The following is a 22,545-nucleotide window of genomic DNA, read 5'->3' on the forward strand; positions in this document are numbered from 1 at the left end:
ACTGGTCTCGTAGGGCAACCGTCGAAGACGCTAGTGTTGAGTAGAAGTCTGTTTCTGTACTTTCAGTGACAGCTCGCTGGAGTGTAGCCTGAGCATCGAGGAGGGCACGCAAACCCTTCTCGCAGACTCCTCGTCGAAACCGTTTGGCATGGACCTCGACATCAGGTCGAACAGGTCCAGCATCGTGTCGCAGGACGAAACCGACGAGATCCAGCACCAATAATAGTTTCATGGCACGCCTCCTCGCCTTATTCTCCTTACCAGATTCTCCTCCTCGTTGGAACTCCCCCGGCCGAATTCTCGGTGCTCCTTTTAACGGTGTTCGGTATTCCTGAACAACAAACGATCTCCAATCTCGTTTCTTTCTATCCTGCGGTTGCTTCTTGTACTAAAACAGAATTCGGCGTCGGTGGTTTCAGTGATCAGTGGCGGATCTGTTGCAAAGCTTATGAAGTTTAACCCTCAAACGGTGGTTAATCTACGTATTTTACTTGGTAAGGTAAAATACGTCACATTCGAGTAAAAAAAAAAGAAGTATTATTCTGGAAAAAGCGCTAGCGGAGAACAACTGCGGTAAAAGTAACGGGAATGTTGGTATGTTGAAGGACTTCGCGACACCATTTAAGGATTAAATTTCACGGAGGAGTCATAAGGGGCTTCTCGAGTCCTGGTAATAAATAAATTGGTAATAAGTAAAGACTTATACGGCACTTAGTCACTCGACTTGAGCCTTCTTTCGAACCTACTAAATAATATAAAAATAAGTAACCCATTTTTGTGATATCTTCCTAGTGTCTTCTTTTCGTGAAATTTTCATTTTCATGTCATTGGAATTTGTTTCAGTGTGCGATGTTCGACACAAATGCCTCTCGTGTCAATTTTCTTAGCGATTATATATGAAATTGATTAACAATATAATAACTATATATCGTTAATATATATGTGTATACTCGTTACGGTATTTGCAAACAATGTTCTTAGAAGGGCCATTCAGAAACAGTAGCTTTAAGCCCTCAAATATGTAGATCCGCCACCGGTTGCGCATGCAGCAAAATTGAACATACTTTAAGGTTAGTTTGTCAACCAGCGGTCGCTGCATCTTGTCCTTTCTGTTACGCTGCGACAAGCCGTTAAATAAAAATAAATAAATAAATAAATGTAGCTGCAACGCGGATACTGAGAACCGAGGATTCAAAACAATGGAGTTGTTTGTTGTTCAGTTCACGCGGTGCAAAAGAATTCGCGTTAGAACACGTTACGAACGTTTCTTCGCTGGGCCACGGTTTTCGAGAATCGACGAGTCACGTGGGTCGCGCGCCATGTTGGTCACGTGGGCCGCGCGCCATGTTGGTCACGTGAGCCGCGCGCCATGCCGGTCACGTGACACATACCACGTGCCTGACTGCCTCGAGCGTTGGTGTAATTTTTCTCGACTTTTCTCGTCGTTGGCTACGATTGCGAGCAGTCGTTCGCGTTTTTTTCTGAAATTACAGCAACCTGGCAACTCGACACCGGTACATCGAACGATGGTCGTCCCGCGAAAGATTTTTGGTGCGCATGAAGTGTCCTGCGGTCCAATTTCATGAAAACGCGAACGACACTGACGCTCCGCTACCTTTTCGCTAGTCGTCTATCGAACACTTGTACATACATACCTTATAATAGTCGAATGTTGCCATTCTCGCGAGATTTTAGTCTAAGAACGTACCTTCCTACGAGAACCCTCGTTCGTTTCCTCGTTAATTAGAGTCTCACGTTACCTATAACGGACAGAAGCATGCCCGCTCTGGTATGCGCACGTTGACCAAATGCTTCCTTACGATAGAGAGACGTAACCTTCACGGTATCGCACGGTGGTCGATCGCAGACAGGTGGCTCGGGTCCGAGATTCATCATCGACGCTTTCATATCATGTAGATAGGTCTAGGTCTGTAAGTGTTCCGCCGTGGTATAGAGGAATATAAGCGCGAAGAGAAATTTATCGTATTGTTGAAACCGAGCGATTATTATCGGTGCACGGTCGCTCGGTTGTTCTAGCGCCTGGCCAGACTGAGACTATTGAGCCCGGCCGCAATATAACCGGTGAGACAAAATAAAGAAGAGATGTTCGAAGTATTTCACGTATTTGTTAAAAGTGGAAAACTCGGTGAGAATTATCGTCAAGAAAAAATAAAGGGACAGTCGTCTACCGCGACGAGAAAGATTGTCAAGTAAACAAATGGAAAGTATATAGAACAAAGATCATAAAAACAATTGTTCATGCGTTTCGTTAGTCGCATATGATGCGCGCGTTATCGATAGAGCGTTCTATCAGTATTACGTAAGAGTATTGTGTATGCATGTGTGCGTGGGGAGGTATTTACACGGCACCCTGTGGTGCACTTCATATCCATGGAATTCGCATTTTTTCCTAACAGTTTAGCTATCTCTCTTTGTTCTCTCGTGAGAACCATCGCATTTCTCAGAAACGAGCCACCGTTCGGCGAACGACAGAGCGCGACTTGAACGAGAACGATCTCCCACGGTTGTGCGAGAAAACAAAACGCGGAGATGTCGGTTAGTTAGTGAGTTTAGGCGTACAAGAAAGAATCAAATGACCACGAATCACCAGAATCATTGTTATTTTACACGTCGTTGAAAGAGGGGATAGGACACGCTATCCGAATTATTTTTTTTTTTCTTTTTCAACGATAACGTGAACCTCGTTTGTCCAACGATCCTAAATTCTCATCATTTTTTGTTTTTATTTTCATGACACAGCGGCAAATTCTGGAGTCGCGAAGAAAGGACACCGCAATTTCCATAACATTTTCACCTTCTTCCTCCACCCCCTCCCCATGGAGAGAAATTGAAGAAAGTACAAGGTAGTAGAGGTAATCGTACAATTATCCGATGCTCAGCGATTGATAGGGATGTTCTTAATTTAGCTGTACGACTGAGTCACGATAATCAGCTCCACAATTTAGAACAGGCGTGCCCAACTGAGGGCATTGTGCAGTGTGCCCGTGTCAATATCTACAGACGGGCACGAAACCACGCCTCCGCAGGCATAAGACCACGCCTCCGTGGACGTAAAACTACGCCTCGACAGGCACAATACCGTGCCCTCCCAAACAACAGTCTCGCGTTGGGCTACACTATAAATGCACACTATGTTTGTAGATGAACGGGTCTCTCGCAACTAGCAGCAAGATTCGGATAAATGTATTTTAAAATTTCCTATCGTATTCATAAATTAAATACAATGGAAGCAAATAACTTGCTCGAATATATTGGATACGTGCAGTGAAATGAACTTTGAAAATTTGCAAATTGTCTGAATGACATTTTTTAATCCAGTATTTTATATATGCATTCAAAGATTGTCACTAGATACTTTTATCACTGATATTTATTTAATTTCATTCGCCCATACGTATCGTCGTTATCATTGTAAATATCAGATAGAATATCGGTATATACCTTCTAGTTATTCCTAAATCTTTTTCTTGTACAATATTTTAGAATTGCACATTTGTATTAATTGAAAATCGTGTTAAAATTGTATGAATTTTTATCTTTGAACTAAAATCCGTTTTTGAAAATGTAGTATTAAACGAGTTCAATCAACTCGCTCATCTGATTGACTGTTGTAGACCAAATGAAAAGCTACGGAGGTGGTAGGAAAATTCTTTTAAGGAAATACAAATATAGACATCGTACTAAATATACACTTTAAGACCTAACTTACGTAAAAGTGATATGTTTTATGAACAATGATATAACGAAAAATTCAGTAAAATCACTCATACGTACACTCGGCGCGAAAACAATTGTCCATGCTACCAGAAATGCACGCAGCTCGTTAACGATAAGGAGATCCCCTTCCTTAGTGCGTGATGCGCGAGGTAGGTGCGTATAGAATTAGTATACCCTCGACTGTCGATGGGTGCGCATCAATACCATCTTTAGACGTTGCACCGTCTAACAGTTGACGGCGTAATAGTTTCACGCGTACCCACTCTGCGCATCACGTATTCAGAAAAACGTTTCACTATTAAGCTAGCAACTTTCATTCGTCTGTACGATAAAGTCTGGAATCGGGACCGTTTCGAGACATTTCGCGGAGGAAGTAGTTTTCTAGTTCTTTATCGCTGTTATCTTAGTTCTTAACTTGTTTGCCTTTATATACACTGAATGAGAACAACGAGAGCGTAATTAAAAATCGGGATATTCTGCATAACTATAATATGGACATGTTTCTTTTCACCGAGTGTACACTAACTGTCAATGTGTCCAGCGTACAACGTTACATTATCACTACTGCAGTTGGTATTCCCCTCGCATCATTTCCTGCTACATACAGTTGGGCATGTCTGGTCTAGAGCAATTAGACGACGGTGATGGTTGCAATTCCCAGCGACGATAATTGCACAGAACGTACTCCAAACGGATAAGTGATGGGCCACTTAATCGGCAAGAGCAATTTTTATTGCGTGCAGTGAGTGTTTTCACCAGACTTGATCGCTTTGAGGGCCCTTTTGCGTTTCCTTTGCCGTTAATCGACGGCTGACCTCAACCCCCACTCGTATTAATTGGGTTTACCAATAAACGCGAATTAGTCAGACTATAGGGGGTCAACCGGTCATATTAGTCTCGTCGTAACTCGGGAGATCTAATTTCCTTAAAAGGGATCGACGCTGATGTCGCTAGGGAGTAACCTAAACGCGCGATCCGTGACGTAAACGATCGCGTATCGTGCTCCTGGATCGTTCGTAGCACGCGTGAATCGTCGTTTGCAACGCTGCAGTCGCGTCGTAATAATTTCTGCTCAAGAACATTGCGTTTCTTCGACAATGTATCGTTTTCGTGACAACGCCAGCTGCGCGTACAACTATATATTCTGTGTTCAAAATGGAATTATTTAATCCTGTTGCACCGAACGCGACAATCTTCCTTCCACGTACCTTACAACCATATTTTTCATTCCTCCTGTCGCTTATCAATCGTTCAGATTCTCGGTGGATCGCAATAACAGGTTAACACACTCGAAAGTTTTCCTAATTTCGAGAATTTGATTTCCCGTCGGTGCACAGGAGTTCTTCGCGGTATACGCGTCTAGGAATTGAGTCATTGTTCTGCTTCCTGTTCATATCGTTTCATTCCCGAATAAAGAGATCCCCGTAGACCAGTACAAGAGGCAAATCAAGGAATCATCGAACGCGAACTGTGTAATTAGCAGCATGGTTTATCGAGATTCGTGTAATGTTAACCGATCGACGAGTTTTTCTTGGACGTTGGTGTTCAGCTTCGTCTTTTAATCAAATATTTAAAGCATTCGATCAAACTTTCGCAATATCGTGTTCTTTACGTTTCATCCAGTAGAACGACGGAATTGAAACAAGCGACCTCTGGAGATTGTCCGACGACTGCAGACGAAGCTTCAAAGGAGAATTTCGTTCCCGAAAGATGTGTAAATTCTCGTCTTCGGCGTCCCGTTCTCTGACTCGAAAGCTTCGCGAGAACAGTCGCGATGTCTTCCTTAAATTCACATTCCTCAAGTATTACACATTCGATTCGATCGATTCTGTCCATATTGTCACAAATGTACGAAAGTCACCAGCGAGAAGTGACACTCACACGCCGCCATGTTAGTTAAAGGGTCACACCTTTCGCGCATGCGCGCCGAATACAGTATCAGTAACGTGCCTTGATCGAGTGAAAATGGTTACCGTATCGCCCCTTTTTGTCTATTTTTTAAATATTATTTAAAAGTTATTAGAAAATTATTAAAGGAGGAAAGGTCGATAGAAGAACTGTTGAAACAGAGCGTTGATTTTGTATAATTCAAAATGCAAATTTTATTTGGCCGAAATTGTATAAAATATCAACATTTATTGTAAATATAAGAAAATCTTACCCTTATTTTGTGCAGAATACTTAAAAAAATCTGGGCATATTTTTTCGAATTTTGAAAAAGATCTCGGCCCGTGATGCTGAAGCATTTCTTAAATTTTGTTCATAACGCAACAGTCCTGTTATGTTTTGATGCGTATAACATTGGTTATACACTTCGCTGTTTTAAGTCATTTATGCGCAAAGAATGCGGTGCACCTGGTAATACACAAGGCCGTTTAATGTGCAAGGTAGGTGCACAAGAAACTATTTGTTGTTGATTACCGTCTGTTGAGAATTCTCCAAAATTTGAATTTGTATTACATTAGTTACTTTTAAATAAGAGAAGTGCACTGCATTATATAACGTTGTATCAGAATGGGAAAATCATTAAATGCAGAAATACAGTGCAAAATAATGGTATAGATATTATATTAGAGAGATTAAAACTTTATAATACATGCGTCGTCTCTGCAATTCGCATCGTGTAGTCGATGCGCATCTACCGTGCACATCACGTGACTCTCGTACATCTGTGAAGTATGGAGAAGTTTCGTGGCGCTCTCGTCAGTGTACCTCGAGATTGGAAAGAAGTAACATGAGAAACGGTGAAATTCACGAACGGCAAAATATCGCTTCTTCGTACCATTGGGAGAAAAAAAGAAGACGAAGCACTTTTTCGAACGGAAACTCCTCGAATTCGTCGAAATATTCCCCCGTAATCATCCCATCCAGCCTCCCCTAGCGTTCACGATTATTTTTAAGAACACTCGATTGCTAAGAGAAGTCTAAAGAATATTTAAATGTTTCTAACGTTGTGTAAATAAAAAAATCGGAGAGTGCATATCGCGGAAACGCTGTGAAAAGAGGTATGAGAGGGAGGGAGTGAAGTGGAAAGAGAATAAAAATGTTTGTGTTTTGACGGGTGGCTCAATCATTTCATAATTGTGTTCCTGTAGACTCTAGTACGCTCTCTTGCCTTGCGGAAAGTTGTAAGAATCATGAGGACTCGTTTACCAATCGAAAACTTTGACGAAACATTGGCAATCATTTTTTTTTTTTATTTTTCACTTGAATTCAAAAGGAACACAGATCTTCCAATTTACTTTCTCCTGAAGAATAGTTCTCGACACTGAACCGGGCGAGTCCTCATCGAAAAACCGGATCCGCGGCAAATTGCAATTGTTTATCTTTAGACGCTGTAGACAGAGCGACGTAAAATCGACGTTTCGAGGTCACGAAGAGAAAGGTCGAAAGAAAGGCGAAAGAAAAGCAAAACAGTGAAGCGACCCGTTATTAATACACAGAATGTATTAGGTTTACGGGAAAGTTCTGTTCGCATTTTAACGCATGGTGTTCAACCGAATAGAGAATATCAATAACATGCCATAAATGATTATTGACCCTTGGGTTTTCTAGGTACGTATATAGTATACAAAAAAGTAATTTGTCAAGTACAGTATTCCTCGGATAACTGAACAGAAGTCATCCATGGCATTAAACAAGGATATCTGATAAAATAAAACGGTAGCTTCCCCGGATAACTGATCAAGATTAGTTTACCAAGATTATTGTACTTAGTCTATTGGCGCTAATTAAGCAGTTGCGGCTATCTGATATTTGTAGCGCGATTTTGGACCAATTCCAACATCAAAACGTATACCTGGTGGTACGAATTTGTTCCATCGTAGAGATAAAGGACTCGTATGAGAACATCGCGAACTGTCAAACACCGAATTTGGTGAAATTTTGCACAAATGTACATTGGTTTATTACAAATTTTCAATTTTAAAGAAAAAATTCACCCTTCATATGAGAGCCACCCATTTTATTTACGTCTATATAACTTTTAAATCATAAAAGGGATCAAGAAATATTTCAAGTGAAAATTGTATTGTTTTTGAAAGTTTGTAAATTGGTAAGAAAAAATGTTTGAAAATTTATTCTGAAGTAGCGATAATACATATTCAATAAATAGTTTGATCCTCGGATTCGTAACCTTTTTTCAATATGAAATATCTTTGAGCTAGTATTAAAGCATTATTATTTCGTAACAAATGATGCGAATGGTCGCCAATAGGTTAGTCGTGCCTGGTGATTCTGCGCAGCTGTGTCGCGCAGCCATCAAACATTGTGAACTGCGAGTCACGTGCCCTCTATGATGGAACTAATCCGTTTCAGCAAGTGTAAACGCTGCGCTGATTTAAAAAATTCAAAGACAATGATTTTTCGTAGCACGGATGTAGAAAAAAAAAATTTTTTTTAATCACAAAATAGATCGAAAAGAAGCCACGTGACACTCGACGAACACTTTCCGATCGTATCGATCATTTAAGATTTCGTTGAGCAGACAGAACTTCCCGGTAGATCCGATTGTTATTCTCGTTCTGCGTTGTCTGCATTCTCGGGCGCGAGAGGGCGAACAATGGAGGAAAATCGCCGGCAAAAAGAAAGAAGAAAAGAAAAAAAAGAACGAAAAACACCGCGAAAAAAGAAATTCGTAGAAAAGCGAAAAGCTTCGTCGTGGACACGGCTCCGAGCCTGTTATTTTCTGAGGAACAGCATTAATTATTCCTATAGAGTCTATTCTTATAAATAATCTCTCGACTGAGTTTCCGTGTCGAATACCCGGAAGTAGCGTTCGATCAGCACACGCGCGCTCGCGTGCGAAACGAGTTCAAACGTAAAAGAAACAAAAAGGAAAAAAAAAGAAGAGGTGATGATTTTTTTCTGTATATATATATATATATACACATATATATATATATATATATATATATATATGTTTATTCTCAAAGAGATTATACAGCTATTATATAATAACATTAAAAAAAGAAAAACCAAAATAAATAAATAAATAAATATATATATATAAGACAAAATGGAAGGAGATTACATAAAAATAAAAATAAAAAGAAGAGTGTGTACTAAGAGAACAACGTATGCTATATATACGATATTTCGAAGCACATCCGTTTAAGGAATTGTTACAGAATGATTCAATAAATATTATGTCTTAATACAATGTAAAGGTGGCGATCCCTCGGGATGCATCGTTAACGAGATGCGAAGCAACTTTCAATCCGAACGATTCGAGTTGATTTCTCTACCCCTTTTTCGACTAATATCGTGTATCAATCATCATGTACCGATTGGTTTTATTTAATATACTGATTGTTAAGCTTTTGGATCTTGGATTTCGCTGACGTCCAGTAGGAACCATCGCGCTTCGTCTCGCCCCTCTTCTTGTTCTCCTTTTCTTCCTTCGTGTCCAGAATCACCGGTTGTACGTCATCGCGCAGCAACACTGTGGTCATCATCGTTGGCATCGTTGAATTATTATCCTGAAGAGATTGCTGAGGACACAAAGCAATTCGATTAGAAACGAGTACACGGAAAAATGTTCCGAACGAGAAACATCAAGATACGTCCCTGCATTTATTTACAAAGCACACGTCCCCTTAAAAAGTTTGTTAAGTTTTGTAAAAGCATTTTTCGAACATCTTTCCGTAATACCTTTGTACGCAAAATGGCGAGAAAAATCAATTTATTCAAAAAAAAAAAATATATATATATATATAAATCTATGTAATAATATATGTGTATTATTCATATAAAATTATACATATAGTTTTATTTTTCAAGAACATCGATGGCTTTGAAATCACGGAAAATGTTTACCCTAATTCGAACAGGGTAACTTCGTTCAGAAGAGTTTTATTATGTACTTATTGAGGATTCTGTTCAATTGGTCCACCCAGTATTCTAATTGGCCACGAACACACGATTCATTTTTGGCGTAATCGATTCACAAAAGGCGGATTCTCTTTGACCTTCTTCAAAGACCGCAACAATGGGCTTTGCGTCACATTTGACGAGAATGGACCAATGTCACATACTTTTAAACGTCTCGAATTAATCGGCGATGGTTACCTGCATGACGTTTATGAGAAACAGGAAAGCGAGCAAAGTCAATGCACTTAGCGCGGCCCCGCTTCCCCCACCTTTGCCCTTGGAGCTACTGAAACGATTCGCCAATGAAATGGTTATATTTTTTATTTATTTTAAGATATTTTAACACACTTCGAAAACATGTTAGGATTTCTGAAAAGCGTTAAAGAAATTTTAAACGTCGATGTGTACAAGTTAACGCAGCAGCAACTACGTTAATTGTATTTACCCGCGTGAACTGTGATGATAGCCGCTAGAACCGCTGTGATGGTAACCACCAGATCCACTATGGTGATAGACAGCAGGCCCACTGTGATGGTAGCCACCAGATCCACTGTGGTATCTGTCGATGGTAGGCCGAGTATAAGTACCTTTGGCAACATTTCCAAAATCCATCAGAGTCTTAAACGTCATCTGAAACACTGAATGCAAATTGTGGCATCTAGAAATCTGTCTCGCAAAGTATTTCTTCTCGATTGACGTTTCGACTACATTAAGCAATTATTTTTTAATCCGAAAGTCTAATAGGATTCTCGAGTAGTCTAATAGGAAGATCGATTAGGAAATGTACTCCAAGTATAGAAATGTACACCAAGCATTGCCACAGACCCTAGCTCCTCGATAGCGCCTCGTATCATTGTAATTCGTTTAATCGGTCGTTACTTCCATTCATTACTTATTAATTTTAAACAATTTATTCACTCGCCGGTAACCTGGATGGAAAAATAAGCTGAATTCCATGTGCAAGGAGTGGGACAAAGCTGCATGGACGGAGTGAGAAAAGTAACGGATGTACCTATTGTATTGTAGTTAGGTATACCGTGTTGTACCTGGTGCACCAATACAATAGAAACACTTGTTACTTTTCCCATTCCTCGCGCTTAGAAATCAGCTTATTTTTCTATCTAAATATCTAAAATCTATTTTCGATTTTCTATCGATCGATTTTCTATCTAAAATCTATTCTTATATCTTTTCTATATTCTCTGTTGCTCACAAGTATTCAAAAAAGAACTTCTGATAACCGAAAATTTCATCGTCCAATCTCATTTCCAACACCTCCACTCCTTCAGACCCCTTCCCCTTTCCTGCAAACACGCCTACTCCTTCAAACGCGTCCCCTTTCCTGCAGACACGCCTACTTCTTCAAACACGCCCCCTTTCCAGTAGACACGCCCTCTTTACTTTTGGGCACGCCCTCTCTCCCTTTAGGCCACGCCCAAATTCGAATAAAATCGGTACGTACTCGATCTAAATCCGAAAATTCTAACTTTGTTAATATCATCGTCGAGATAAATAGAAGAAACGCTCAGAAGTTTTTACCTTCCTTTCATTCTATTTCTTTAATATATCACACAACAAATAGCCATTTTAATTTGTATACGTTAAAGAGCATTCTTTTATTTTCATTGACACATTAAACTTGGAATTAACAAAATGAGCATATTTTAATAGTTAATATTTCTTATATTAGTTCTCTAATAGTTAATAATTTTAATATTTCTCGTTTGGAGAACGCACGATTTCCGCTCGAGAGTTAAAACTGTCGGTTCAGGGCGCGTACTCTCGACTTTCCATCGAACGAGAGTTCAGTCATTACGGTAAAAAAAACGTAGGCTTGTGTGGCAGCGTGTATAATTATCTTCAACTCGACCGATCTTCAACTCGATAAAACAGTCAAAGCGACACTTGCGCGCCAAGAAATCGTAAAACTGTGCCCGTCTAGATTGAACAGTTTGGTCGACAGGCGATCGATAGTACGTATCCAGCTTCGGACAATGGTACGCTTCAAACAGAGTATAGTGTCCATCGCGAGAAGAGAGCGCGAGTTTTAGAAACGTACCTTGAATTCGTCGACGATCGCGCAACAAACGGAAGAGACTCTCGTCTTTCGTAACTCTTTCACGAACTGCCGACTCAACGCGCTACGTTGGACTGTTTTCGCTCGGTGAAGGATCTGTTCCGTGTAAATTTTGTCACGGCACGTGAATCCCATCGCGTTTCCTGATGACGCCTCGAGCGTCTTTCCACGGCTTGCGTCGGTTAAATACACGTTGTCCTCGTTGCCACTTTCAAGAACGGCGAGGATCATTTTGGACATTCACGAGGTACTTGTTCCATTGTTCCTCAACTCGTCAACGCTCTGTAACCAGTTACTGAATTTTTTTCTCGCATGAAACGAACCATCTAACGTCACCGAAGAAATCCGTTTGAACAAGCGAAAGGAATAGCGTTTAAAAATTCATAAATTTCAGATTGTGTCAAAATCTTTGGACGATCGATTCTAACGCGAATGTCAATGTACTTAAATAGTTCATTTCGAGCAAATAATTTTACGCTGTCGGAACATTGTTCAATATTTTGTAGTATATTTTATTTTGCACACAAAACTGTCCGTTTAAGAGGGGTCGATTAATTTTATTATCGATTATATTAAAATTAAATGTCAGTATTCTAGGATCGGAAGATTTGGAAATACCAAAAAATTAACGTATCAATTGTTGCAATTTTCTTATTACTGACGCAATTGTCTGAATAACTACAGAAATGTATGAGAATAAGGTGAGAACCTGTTTAATTTGTCAACAGGGTAATCACCGCTAAGACCTTATTGTTTTTTTATAAATAGCGACTATAATTATTCACGACTGTGTCCTTGGTGTGTACAAAAAGTAACTGTAATCACAAAGGGTTAAGATCACAGTCGCGATGGAACAGCAACACTTTCTTAAAATACAAAAGAATAAGAAGAAGATACAAGTGACGAAACAAATGTTCATTGTCAACGAGACTGTTTATTAGCTTGATTTAAATACAATCGTACCGCACGTAAATACAACTTATTTCTAGTCGATACGCTAACTGAGCTAAATATAACGCGTCTATTGCGAGAAAAAAAAAAACTCTACCCGTTGGCGTACGTGTATATAATACCTATATACAGAAGTATAATTTCGAACGGGTGAACATATCCTGAGGCGTTAACTCGTACGAATATGAGGGAAGGTCTTTCAAGGGCGAGTCTCGTCGAACCACCTCCAGCGCCATGATCCTCGACCACGGAGAAGCCCGAAAGTGATTCAACGAGCCTCGCCAGGTACGTCGATATCACCGAACCTCGAAATTCCAGCAGTACTAAGCTCGTCTTCCTCCCTCGGTAAAGAATTTTTATGATGAATCTAGCGATTAAATACGTGCAGGAGGACTTTCATTTTCGCGATGCGTTCGTCCACTCACGATGATGAGGAAACGCGAGTCGAAGAATTCAGGGAGACACGTTCGAAAACGACTTTCGTCGTTCGCGTGATAATTTTGCGCCAGGATAGAGAACCACGAATTGAAAAATTTTTTTTTACAATCTCCAATCCACGTTTTCATCGAAATACGTCACAAGACCGCGTTGGAACGGGACCTCCCTTCGCATCGTAGCCAATCGAATACACGCTAACTCTACGTTTAGTATAATCAATAAATATAAATAAATATCGTGATCGTCGTCGAGACCTGTCCGAACGGTTCACAGTTCGTCAGGTCACGTGTGCATTTTTCGTGGATTCTTCTCTCCCTTTCTCGTGAGCTCCGTCGTTCGCGAACCCTGGATGAATCCACGGTGAATCTCGAAATTTCAACGACGCCGAGAATTTCGGCAAATTTTAACGTTTCTTGGTCATCGATCAATTAATTCCAATGGAACGACTGAAATTAATTGATCGACCGAAGTTTTTCACGGGACGCCTGAGTCCCGATTTCGTGTTCGATTCGTGTTGTGCTTTTTTTGTTTTGCAAGAGGACCGAATTGATACGTCACAGTACGATATGACCCGAGTTCGTCGATCGAGAGCTTTCGAGAAAAGTATCACCGAAATTCGCGGTGAGTCTAGTTTCCAACACGTCCGTTACGCATATTCCACGTCTTGTCTAAACCTACTATTCGCCCTTCTGCGGTGCGATCTAAGCCTCAGGACGTGAAAAACTCGGGGCGACGGGCCTTTGATTTTTTTTTTAAACGAGAGACACCGAATTTTTCCGAAAATTACACGAGATTCATCGACGTTGAAGTTACGGAGTATCCGAGCGATCGAATCCAGAGTCGTTCAGGTCCCGTAGCGCCTAAATCGTACTCAGCGAATCGAAACGAGGCTCCCTCATACGGCGTTGCAATTCATGAAAACCGTTCTGCAGTCCTCTCCGCTGCGACCGCGTCGACTTGCATCGTAGAGCGCATCGAAACCTATGCCGCTCTGCCTCTGGAGGAGATAGCTGGTCGCGTACCTTAGGGAGAAGAAAATAATCGATTGTGAGTATTGGACGAGCGATGGAGGGAATTGGAACTCGATGGCCCCTTTTAGCCAAGTTAGTAGATCAAACTTTGATTGTTTCGCATTTTAGCATTAATTATTAATTATAAAATTATAGCATTAATTCCGTTCGAGAGGAATACAACGCGTCAAGTGCAGTGCCCGTTCTTTCGTGTTGAACTTGTACTTGAAACGCTAGATGGCAGCACTGAAGCGACGCAACAGAGAAACGCAGAATCAGTACACCGCTGATCGCGGGACGAAGCGGTCGATCCTTTCGAAACATTTAATCGAAATGTGACAAGATGCGTAAATTGCTGTGAAATAACAATGCTCTGACAATAGGCTCGCAATATTTAAAGTTTACAGTAGATTATTAATCGAACGAACTCGTTATTTTTTATCGAATACGTATCGTTCGAGTTAAATGTTTCGAAAGATTGATATTTTTGAGGTTAAACGCTACAGTGCACCAGACCGAGAAGAAATATCTTGTAAACAATATTGAACGCTCGGTATCAACTAACTCTGAGCCATTAGCTTTTACCATAGAACGAATCCATGTTATGTGATACATATTAGGGAAATACTTACGATCCAAATTGACAGAAGACGGACGACGTGCCTTGAGCTTTAGCGACGCATTCGGCGCTTGCTTCACAGAGAGCTCTCTCGGCGCAACCTCTTTGACTCTCATCCTCGGCGCGTCCAACGTTGTTAAAAGATTTCAACGACCTCACGTAACCCTAAATAAAAAATACCAATCGAATAAATGAAAATTACCATTCGAACGATGCTGATTATTTTTCGATAATCGCTAGTATATACCTTCAGCATAGTGAGAGTCGTGACGGCAGCTTCGGAAATTGTGTCCCGTTTCCCCATGGATCTGGCGGTCAAGGAACGATGGGAGAACGATGTCTTCAATGCATCCAGAAGATTCACCACTATGTTAATGAACTGTTTAAGAAAAGCCGGATTATTGGACGTTTTCGAAATAATCTGTCCTCAACTCTTTGATCCGTGAACACTTTTTACAACTTTCTTGTCAGGATCAAAGGGTTCCCGCAGCAAACAAGGTGTGCAAAATGAACAGAATAGAAGCATTCTACAGAAGGGAAGCGTAAAAGTATTTCATCTCGACTCTCGACGCTTCGCCAAGTCGCTTACTAACTTCCTATAGTCTCGCACAATAGAAATGGAACTATCGTTTAATGGTTGATTCCCACCAGCGCTAAAACGACGCGATGTTCAAATGACGATCATGTTGAATGCGAGCATTCACGCCAGAGGAAACACAACGCCTGCGTTACGCTCAGTTAACCGTGTGCAATCTTTTGCGACGATCCTGCAGCGTCGTTGACCGTGAACGTAGATAGTTAGTCCGAGTTAGGTAATTATTTTCATCATTTATTGTCTAGCACTTCTTCTGCAAGTATGGCTGATAATACACTAATAACAATTTATAATTATTTCCTTGATGCAATTGCCGCTAAAAATCTAATTTCAATTTTAAAGCGTCTTCAGTTCTTTATACGATAATAAAACTTCGAATTTATCTTTAATCATCCGTTAAGTGTTGTTAGAATTGTTTTTCGTCGTCAATTAATTTGTAGAAAAGTATTGAAAAATTGAACTTCCTATTTTCTTTGAGACGAAGTACCTATCCAGCAATAATGTTAATGTCAAATCCTGGATGGAAAAATCGGTAAAATTCCAATTTAAACTAGAACTTTATGCGGTTTTCTCGCCAAATGGTTGAGTATGTTAATTTACATTGATTTTAAAAAGCTGAAGAAGCAGTCACATAGTGCACGATGTGTAAGATACCTAGGTACAACATTACTATTGCATCGGAGGAGCAACGCACATGCGAGCCGTCGATGGCATACTAATATTCTGCGCATCCAGATTGCGCAACATGTGTTTTGGAAGGGACCGTTTCTCAGCCAACGTCATTCCTGCATCCGTGTGGTACAATCAGTATGAATATGCATAACCGTTAACTTGAGCATCGCGTCTATTCAGCGCTAGTGGAAATCGAGCTTCGCACGCTATTAAGCGTAATAAATTCGCTTAGCGAAACGTCGAACAATTAAGATGTTTCTTTCAATTTATTCGATTGCGTACTAACCTCGGAAGCGTTTTTAGCCATGGAATAAATCTGATTAGGGTCTCTGTCTCGTCCTAGAAACGCGCCCAGCATCGCAGCCAAAATATCCTAAACAACCGACACCAGCCATGTGCTCTAAGTTGAAATTTCGATGATTATTTACAAGGGAGTCGCGTCCAACTTGAACCCCAACCAAAACGGACATTGATATTAATTACACGGGCAGGAAGTCGTAGCAATATAAAATCCGTACAGGTTTTGTCGTTAGTGGAGGACATCGAACATTTTTCTTCCGTCGACGATTAGAGAAACGTAATGATCGCAGACCCGACGAAAGAATGACTGCGAATTAAATCGTTTAGAAAACGTGAAGATCGTTAACGGCGCCACACCCCGTACGAAAATAATGATCGTTCTTTTAATTGCTTGGGAGACAGCCGGCCTCGTTACTGTGCGCAACCGCGCGCGTCAAAATCCGATTTGTGCACCGTTGTGATTTTTTTTAACAATACCATTGTCTATAATACGTGAAACTAGGTAAGCGTCAATTATTATTTCACAGTATCGAACAAAAGCGACACTTTCTACGGGGGAATAATAAGTAATCTTTTATCAAAAAAAAAAAAAGAATTCTTTGTGTCTGTTTCATGCTCAGCGATGTACAGTCTACTGCGTAGTGTGCTACTAATTCTAGTTAGCTATTTAAATGTACAGCGTGTCGTATCTTATATAATCAATTTACAGGGCGAACAAGTCGAACGATTCCATGGTAAACTCGTAATGGATAGTGATGGGGGTGAGACGTTTTTTAATAATATCGATATATTTTACTAAGCGATTACGTCGTCGTGCGACATCACGTGACATCCGAACAATGTTTTAAACCAATAGGTCGCTTATAGGTCACTAGACAAAATAATCTAGACTAAGGATGATCAATTTTTACGTGACCGCGTGCCAAATTTAACACAAAAATTCATGCTTATAGAACAGAGAATAAATTGTGATAATCATAAAATTTTTAGCGAGATTTTTGTTGTTGTCAATAATTTTCATAAAATTTTATCAATTCAATTTTGAACTACCCAAACATGATATAAAATATCAAAAACAAATGTGTGGTTAACAGTAGATTAACTTACTATAAAACTGTGTTAATATACTAGATTTAGTATATTACGAATATCATTTAACATGATACTATTCTTTCAAGAAATCTGACCATATGGCAAAAAATATTTTTAGTAACAAATGGTGCAATAATAATTAGTAAACAAAACTAATTTGATATTCTGAAAATTAATCACTATGGTATATGTTCATGTGTACTATATTTCACATTTAAATTTATAGTAATATTTAAAAAAAGAATTTTTTCCACCATTTTATGTTCAAAGAATCAAATATTCGATTGTTTAGATAAAAATTGATTCGAAATCATTCGAATAATCCACAACTCTGTTAATAGATTAATTACATCGTTGTCTTCTCTTCGAATTTGATGTTCAAATTGTATCGATATTATAAAAAGTGTCGATAAATACAATTTCGCTAATTCCAATGACAACTTATATCGATACATGTTAAATACACAATACCTGGGAATTGTTCGATATTAGTGTGCCATTAGATCGGTTCCATCTCTACTTAATGGGAAAGATGCAATCTTCCATCGAAATCGGACACTTCGCGGATGTTACCTTGCGAGCAAGATTTCACACCAGAAGAAGCATTGTCCATTGAATGATTTCCACGAGCCGTTACCATGAAATAATTCGCGTCAGCGATGCGGTTGACCCACATCGGGCTTAACGGTCAGTTCAGCTTGTGCTTTCGTTACGCGACCTGAATCGCGCCGCGATGAAAGTCTCGCGGAAACTTTGCTCTTATTGCGCGGAACCATCTCGAACGATCGTGAACGACGCGCGATTACTTTCTGGATCCACTTAAGGTGATATTCTTATCCGGAGCGTAGTTTTCTGGGTGATGTTTAGAATTCAAAATAAAAAGAAACGTAAGATCAAGGAATTTGCTAAAAAAAAAAAAAAAAAATTTCAAATTGAAATTTCTTGCAAGAATGTCCAGGAAAGTTTCTTTAAATTTATTATTTATTAATAACGGCTTTCACGAGTGGCCACCTTGTAATCATCCCAGACGGAGACGTTCAAGGAAATTTTCATTCGTTCGTAGTTACTTTTACATTATCTCAAATCACTTTGTATTATAAATTTGTAATCTTTCTTAATAATAATTATGATTATTATTAATATTATTCTGATAGAGAAAACAATCACGATAGCCATGAAGCCTAGTAACTTTCCTTGGTCTTATAATTTTTTTTTCCCCAATTACTCGGAAAAATTTGAATTTAGTATTTTCACGGAAACTGTTGGATTGTTCGGAAAGTCGTTTCGTTTTCCAAAATGGAGAATGTATGATTTAATAAAATGTTTACACACTCTGAAAAAATCGTGTTTCATTTTCACAAAAAAAAAAAAGCGAAATGACTTTCCGAACAACCCGATAAAAATTATTTACAAAAATACCGTCTCTGTTTATCGATTTGCTACAGTTCTAGACTATGGAAGCGAAACGTGTACTCGATATTCGAGTTAAAGCAGAAATGACCGTGATTATCGTGGAAACCGCGAAGTGGACAACCGAACAGGTATACTCTGACCTACCTGCATTGTGCTGCTCTGATTGTCAACCTTGTCTATACCATCGCCAGGTTGTTGAGGACCACCGAGCAGAGCAGTGAGCAATCTGAGGCCAACCGAGAGCAAATTTGCCCAAGGGCTGGCCGGTGCCCCATCGTCGATCTCGTTTTTGCTAGGTCCAGCAACGCCACCGGTTTGTCCCAGCAACATCTGCATCACCATGCTCAACATGTTCGACCACGAGAACCCAGAACTGCCACCTTCCTGATAAAACGAAACAGTGAATATGAATGACAGTGTACGATAAAATATAACACGTTTCGATTTGTCTCGAAGTGAAAACCGAGCGGTGACAACTTAAGGGGATGGTATATGAAATTTGTTCACCGTCGTCACTTCGGCCTGCCCGACTTTGTTTACATTTGGGGACGAGGCTGAGAAATACCAAGAACGAGTGGAACACAACTATGTGCTGGAGAGAACTCTGTGACAACTTGAAAGGGAGGTGAATGAAATTCTATTCGTGTTGTCTCACTGCGTTGTTTAACATCGTTTACGATGCAAACACGAGCAAGATTTAATCAACGATGGAGAGAACTCTGTGACAACCTGAGAGACAGAAGAGTGAGACACGGTGAAAGCGAGGGATGTAGTTGAAAATTGTTTGGATAACTCTGTGTCGAGTCTGGTTCGATTTAAATATTTATCATAACTGTAATTGTATACAGAGTCTTCCATCACGAATAATCAAGAAAGAATGATTTGTAAAAAAATGAATCGAAATCGCGAAATAACATTTTGTTTTTAAGGAAGTTCTTTAAATCAACAAAATTATTTGTTTTTTTTTATTATACGATTCCTATTCGCCGTTAACGATTCCATCATTTTATTTATTTATCTTTTTGTTATAGGAAAGAGAGGTGTAATATTTTCTGTCTAGGAACGTAAATGAAATAAATAGCTACCTGTTGCACACCTGAACCACACATCTGACTCATAATGCATGATTTGGATCAAAACACGTTACCACTAGTCCGACTCGTAGTACATGACTCGGGCCAAAATGCACTACCACGAATCTGACTCGTAGTTGTCAATCTCGGACCATTTGTGATATATTACGAAAGAGCATACTTCTTTTGTATCGTGCCGAAATTTATGTTAGGCATAACGCTCACCTGAATCTGATTGGTACTGATGTCATCCAAATCGTCGAGGGCCACCTTTTTCATAGCGTTCGGTTTCTCGGCGAATTTTCTATCTTCTCTGATCTGTTGTTGTACCTGCTGCGGGTACTGGGAATGCTGCGGTAACGCGGCTGCTTGCCCGAGAACAAGCGCCACCAAACACAACGACACGCACCGATTGTAATGCATTCTGTAACAGAAAATGCAAACACTCAGCCATCTGGTCGCGATAACGAAGAAAAGGGACCGTGATCGATAATGCAGGAACGCGTCGATGACTCGTATGGTATTCTATCGTGTCTCTGAAACGTGAACGCGAGACTCTCACCGCTCGACGACAACGATGACTCAGAGAGAGAAAAGAAAAGTGAACGACCGAATTATTGGAGGATACGAGAACACGGATCCAGGGCTCGAAAGAATTGATCCGGGAGAAAATCCGTGGCGGCACGAATGTGTCACACGATTCAGGCGATTCATCGTCGATAAGTAGCCCATATGGTCTCGTATGCACTGTGGAGAGACGAGACGTTTACGGACTATCCGCAACCTGAAACGGCGCAAGGGTAAAGAGAATACACTCATAGCGTTACAACGCCCTTATCCGTGCATAATATCGTTATTGGTCGAGTAGATTGTACGAGTGTGACGTTCATCGCGCGACGAAGAAAACAAACGAAATAGACCGCGACAGAGTGAGATGCAACGATAGTGCCATTGGCGTAGACGTATTTGAATTATTTGCCCTTTTTCATACGAAACTATTACAGTATAACGAATCTTGATACTGGACTAACGCTATTCCTTGAAACTGGTACTTAATATTATAATTTATACGATTGTATACTGAGTTACGATAATATAATAAGTGCAAGAAAAGAAACTTTAATAATGGAAACATGAAAAGGAATATGAATTATATTTTTTCGACGACTTTGCAGCAAAATTGCACCGAAGAATGCACGATGTGTTTATCCTAATTATTTTTCCAACTCTTGATAAGAGTTTCTTTGTCTTTAAGAGTGTGATGTATCAATTTAAACTTTACCGGTACAAAAGTGGTCGCTTATTTGACAGTTTGAGTCACAATACTAAAAACATTTTACGTAAAAAATGTAATTTTTATTGTTTAATAATTACAAATTTCGATAGAGTTTGCATTTTGCTACTGCAAATTTACTAAAAAAATTAAATATTTAAAAATAATTCGAGGTAACTATTACCATCGAATTCAAAATCCATGTCAGTAATATTAACGAATCGTAAGTAAAAATAACCTTATTTGAGAAAATTACCCAAAAAATGCAAAAACATCCCCGTAACTTTATCACAAAAAATCAGTAGTTTGGGTATTATTTTAAACGACACTATAGACACATTGTATATACGATCGAGACGTCGAATAGAACGTTTTCTTAAATAAAAGTGTGTTTCACTTTGCTCTTACGACCAAACTCTGACTTCCATTACTGACAATCAAATTTGTACCAACTTATATAACAATTTATTCGATTGAACAATTAAATTTGCCAAATGTTACGTGCTGTGATTCAAAATATTAATTTTTTACGACGAGTAACGCAATAAAAAGGTTGTTTGTGCCTTATTTGAGATTTGTATCCGGATAAAAAATATTCCCATCTCTCTTGACAATATTAAGTTGTTCTGTTTCTAATGGGACAACCTATAGAAGGTTCTTGTTACACTTATAACAAAGTTACACTTATAACAAGGTTATACGTATAACAAGCTTTACTTACAACAAGGTTACACTTGTAACGAGGTTATACTTATAACGAGGTTATACTTATAACGATGTTATACATATAACGAGGTTATACACATAACAAGGTTATACATAATAGATTGCTCAATAAGTGTTGTCGTTCGATAATACTATACAGTACCTAGTACTGTATAAGAAGGTTATGCTTACAACAAGATTATACATATAACGAGGTAATACGTATAATAAGGTTATACATATAACGAGGTAACGCGTATAGCAAGGTTATACATATAACGAGGTAATACGTATAGCAAGGTTATACATATAACGAGGTAATACCTATAGCAAGGTTATACATATAACGAGGTAATACCTATTGCAAGGTTATAAATCGAACTTTTGGTCGAAAAGTACCAGCACAACGATTGGTTAGATCTCATTTATATATATCTGTGATAAATTCCGGAAGAAGAAACGAACGAATCAGCTGACCTTGATCCTCGGTTACGAGCTGTCCTTGATCTTCGGGCCCAGGCGGAGCGTGGAAAAAGTAAACGATCGCGCGTACACGGAACGAATAAAGCTGAACGAGTCGCGCCAACCAGAGGAACGATCGTCGAATGGCAGGAAAGTGTGTCAGAGCGGTTAAGGTCACCCTGGCAGCACCAGGTAGCCCACTTCTCGATCGAAGCTACCGGTTTATTGAACCCGACAGGTACCGTTACCTGTAAAC

At 39.5% G+C, this 22,545-nt stretch overlaps 2 protein-coding genes and 2 long non-coding RNA genes across 17 annotated transcripts in view; 3 read left to right on the forward strand and 1 right to left on the reverse strand.

Annotated features, from left to right (window-relative positions):
* LOC143147504 (uncharacterized) overlaps positions 1-9,062 on the forward strand; it is a 51,237-nt gene extending 42,175 nt beyond the window's left edge. For 5 of the 13 annotated variants that reach the window (XM_076312782.1, XM_076312783.1, XM_076312779.1 and 2 more), the window contains exon 10: positions 67-9,062. In XM_076312782.1, the coding sequence (XP_076168897.1) occupies positions 67-223 (157 nt within the window). In that variant the 3' untranslated portion in view covers positions 224-9,062. Of the gene's footprint in view, positions 1-44 lie in introns of all 13 variants that reach the window. The other 8 variants (XM_076312788.1, XM_076312789.1, XM_076312793.1 and 5 more) reach the window with 3 other exon arrangements.
* A 3,544-nt stretch (positions 9,063-12,606) lies between these two features.
* On the reverse strand, positions 12,607-20,272 carry LOC143147114 (uncharacterized). Of its 2 annotated transcripts, none has more exons than XM_076312049.1 (6): positions 20,075-20,272; positions 18,921-19,160; positions 16,258-16,344; positions 14,952-15,083; positions 14,718-14,869; positions 12,607-14,097 (listed from the first exon to the last, which is right to left on the reverse strand). In XM_076312049.1, exons 1-6 carry the CDS (start codon positions 20,270-20,272, stop codon positions 13,971-13,973), a joined length of 936 nt encoding a protein of 311 aa, XP_076168164.1. In that variant the 3' UTR covers positions 12,607-13,970. The 2 variants fall into 2 exon arrangements, with proteins under 2 accessions (XP_076168164.1, XP_076168165.1); XM_076312050.1 differs by lacking the exon at positions 20,075-20,272 and adding an exon at positions 19,862-20,055.
* Positions 13,971-17,310, forward strand: LOC143147116 (uncharacterized). The gene is made up of 3 exons (XR_012992172.1): positions 13,971-14,178; positions 14,242-15,202; positions 16,315-17,310. It is a non-coding gene; the product is annotated as an uncharacterized LOC143147116 (long non-coding RNA).
* LOC143147115 (uncharacterized) lies at positions 17,715-19,605 on the forward strand. Its single transcript, XR_012992171.1, has 3 exons — positions 17,715-18,187; positions 18,809-18,904; positions 18,968-19,605. It is a non-coding gene; the product is annotated as an uncharacterized LOC143147115 (long non-coding RNA).
* Positions 20,273-22,545: the final 2,273 nt, after the last annotated feature.

This window comes from Ptiloglossa arizonensis, chromosome 5 (genome assembly GCF_051014685.1).
Source record: "Ptiloglossa arizonensis isolate GNS036 chromosome 5, iyPtiAriz1_principal, whole genome shotgun sequence".
Classification (NCBI taxonomy): Eukaryota; Metazoa; Arthropoda; class Insecta; order Hymenoptera; family Colletidae; genus Ptiloglossa; species Ptiloglossa arizonensis.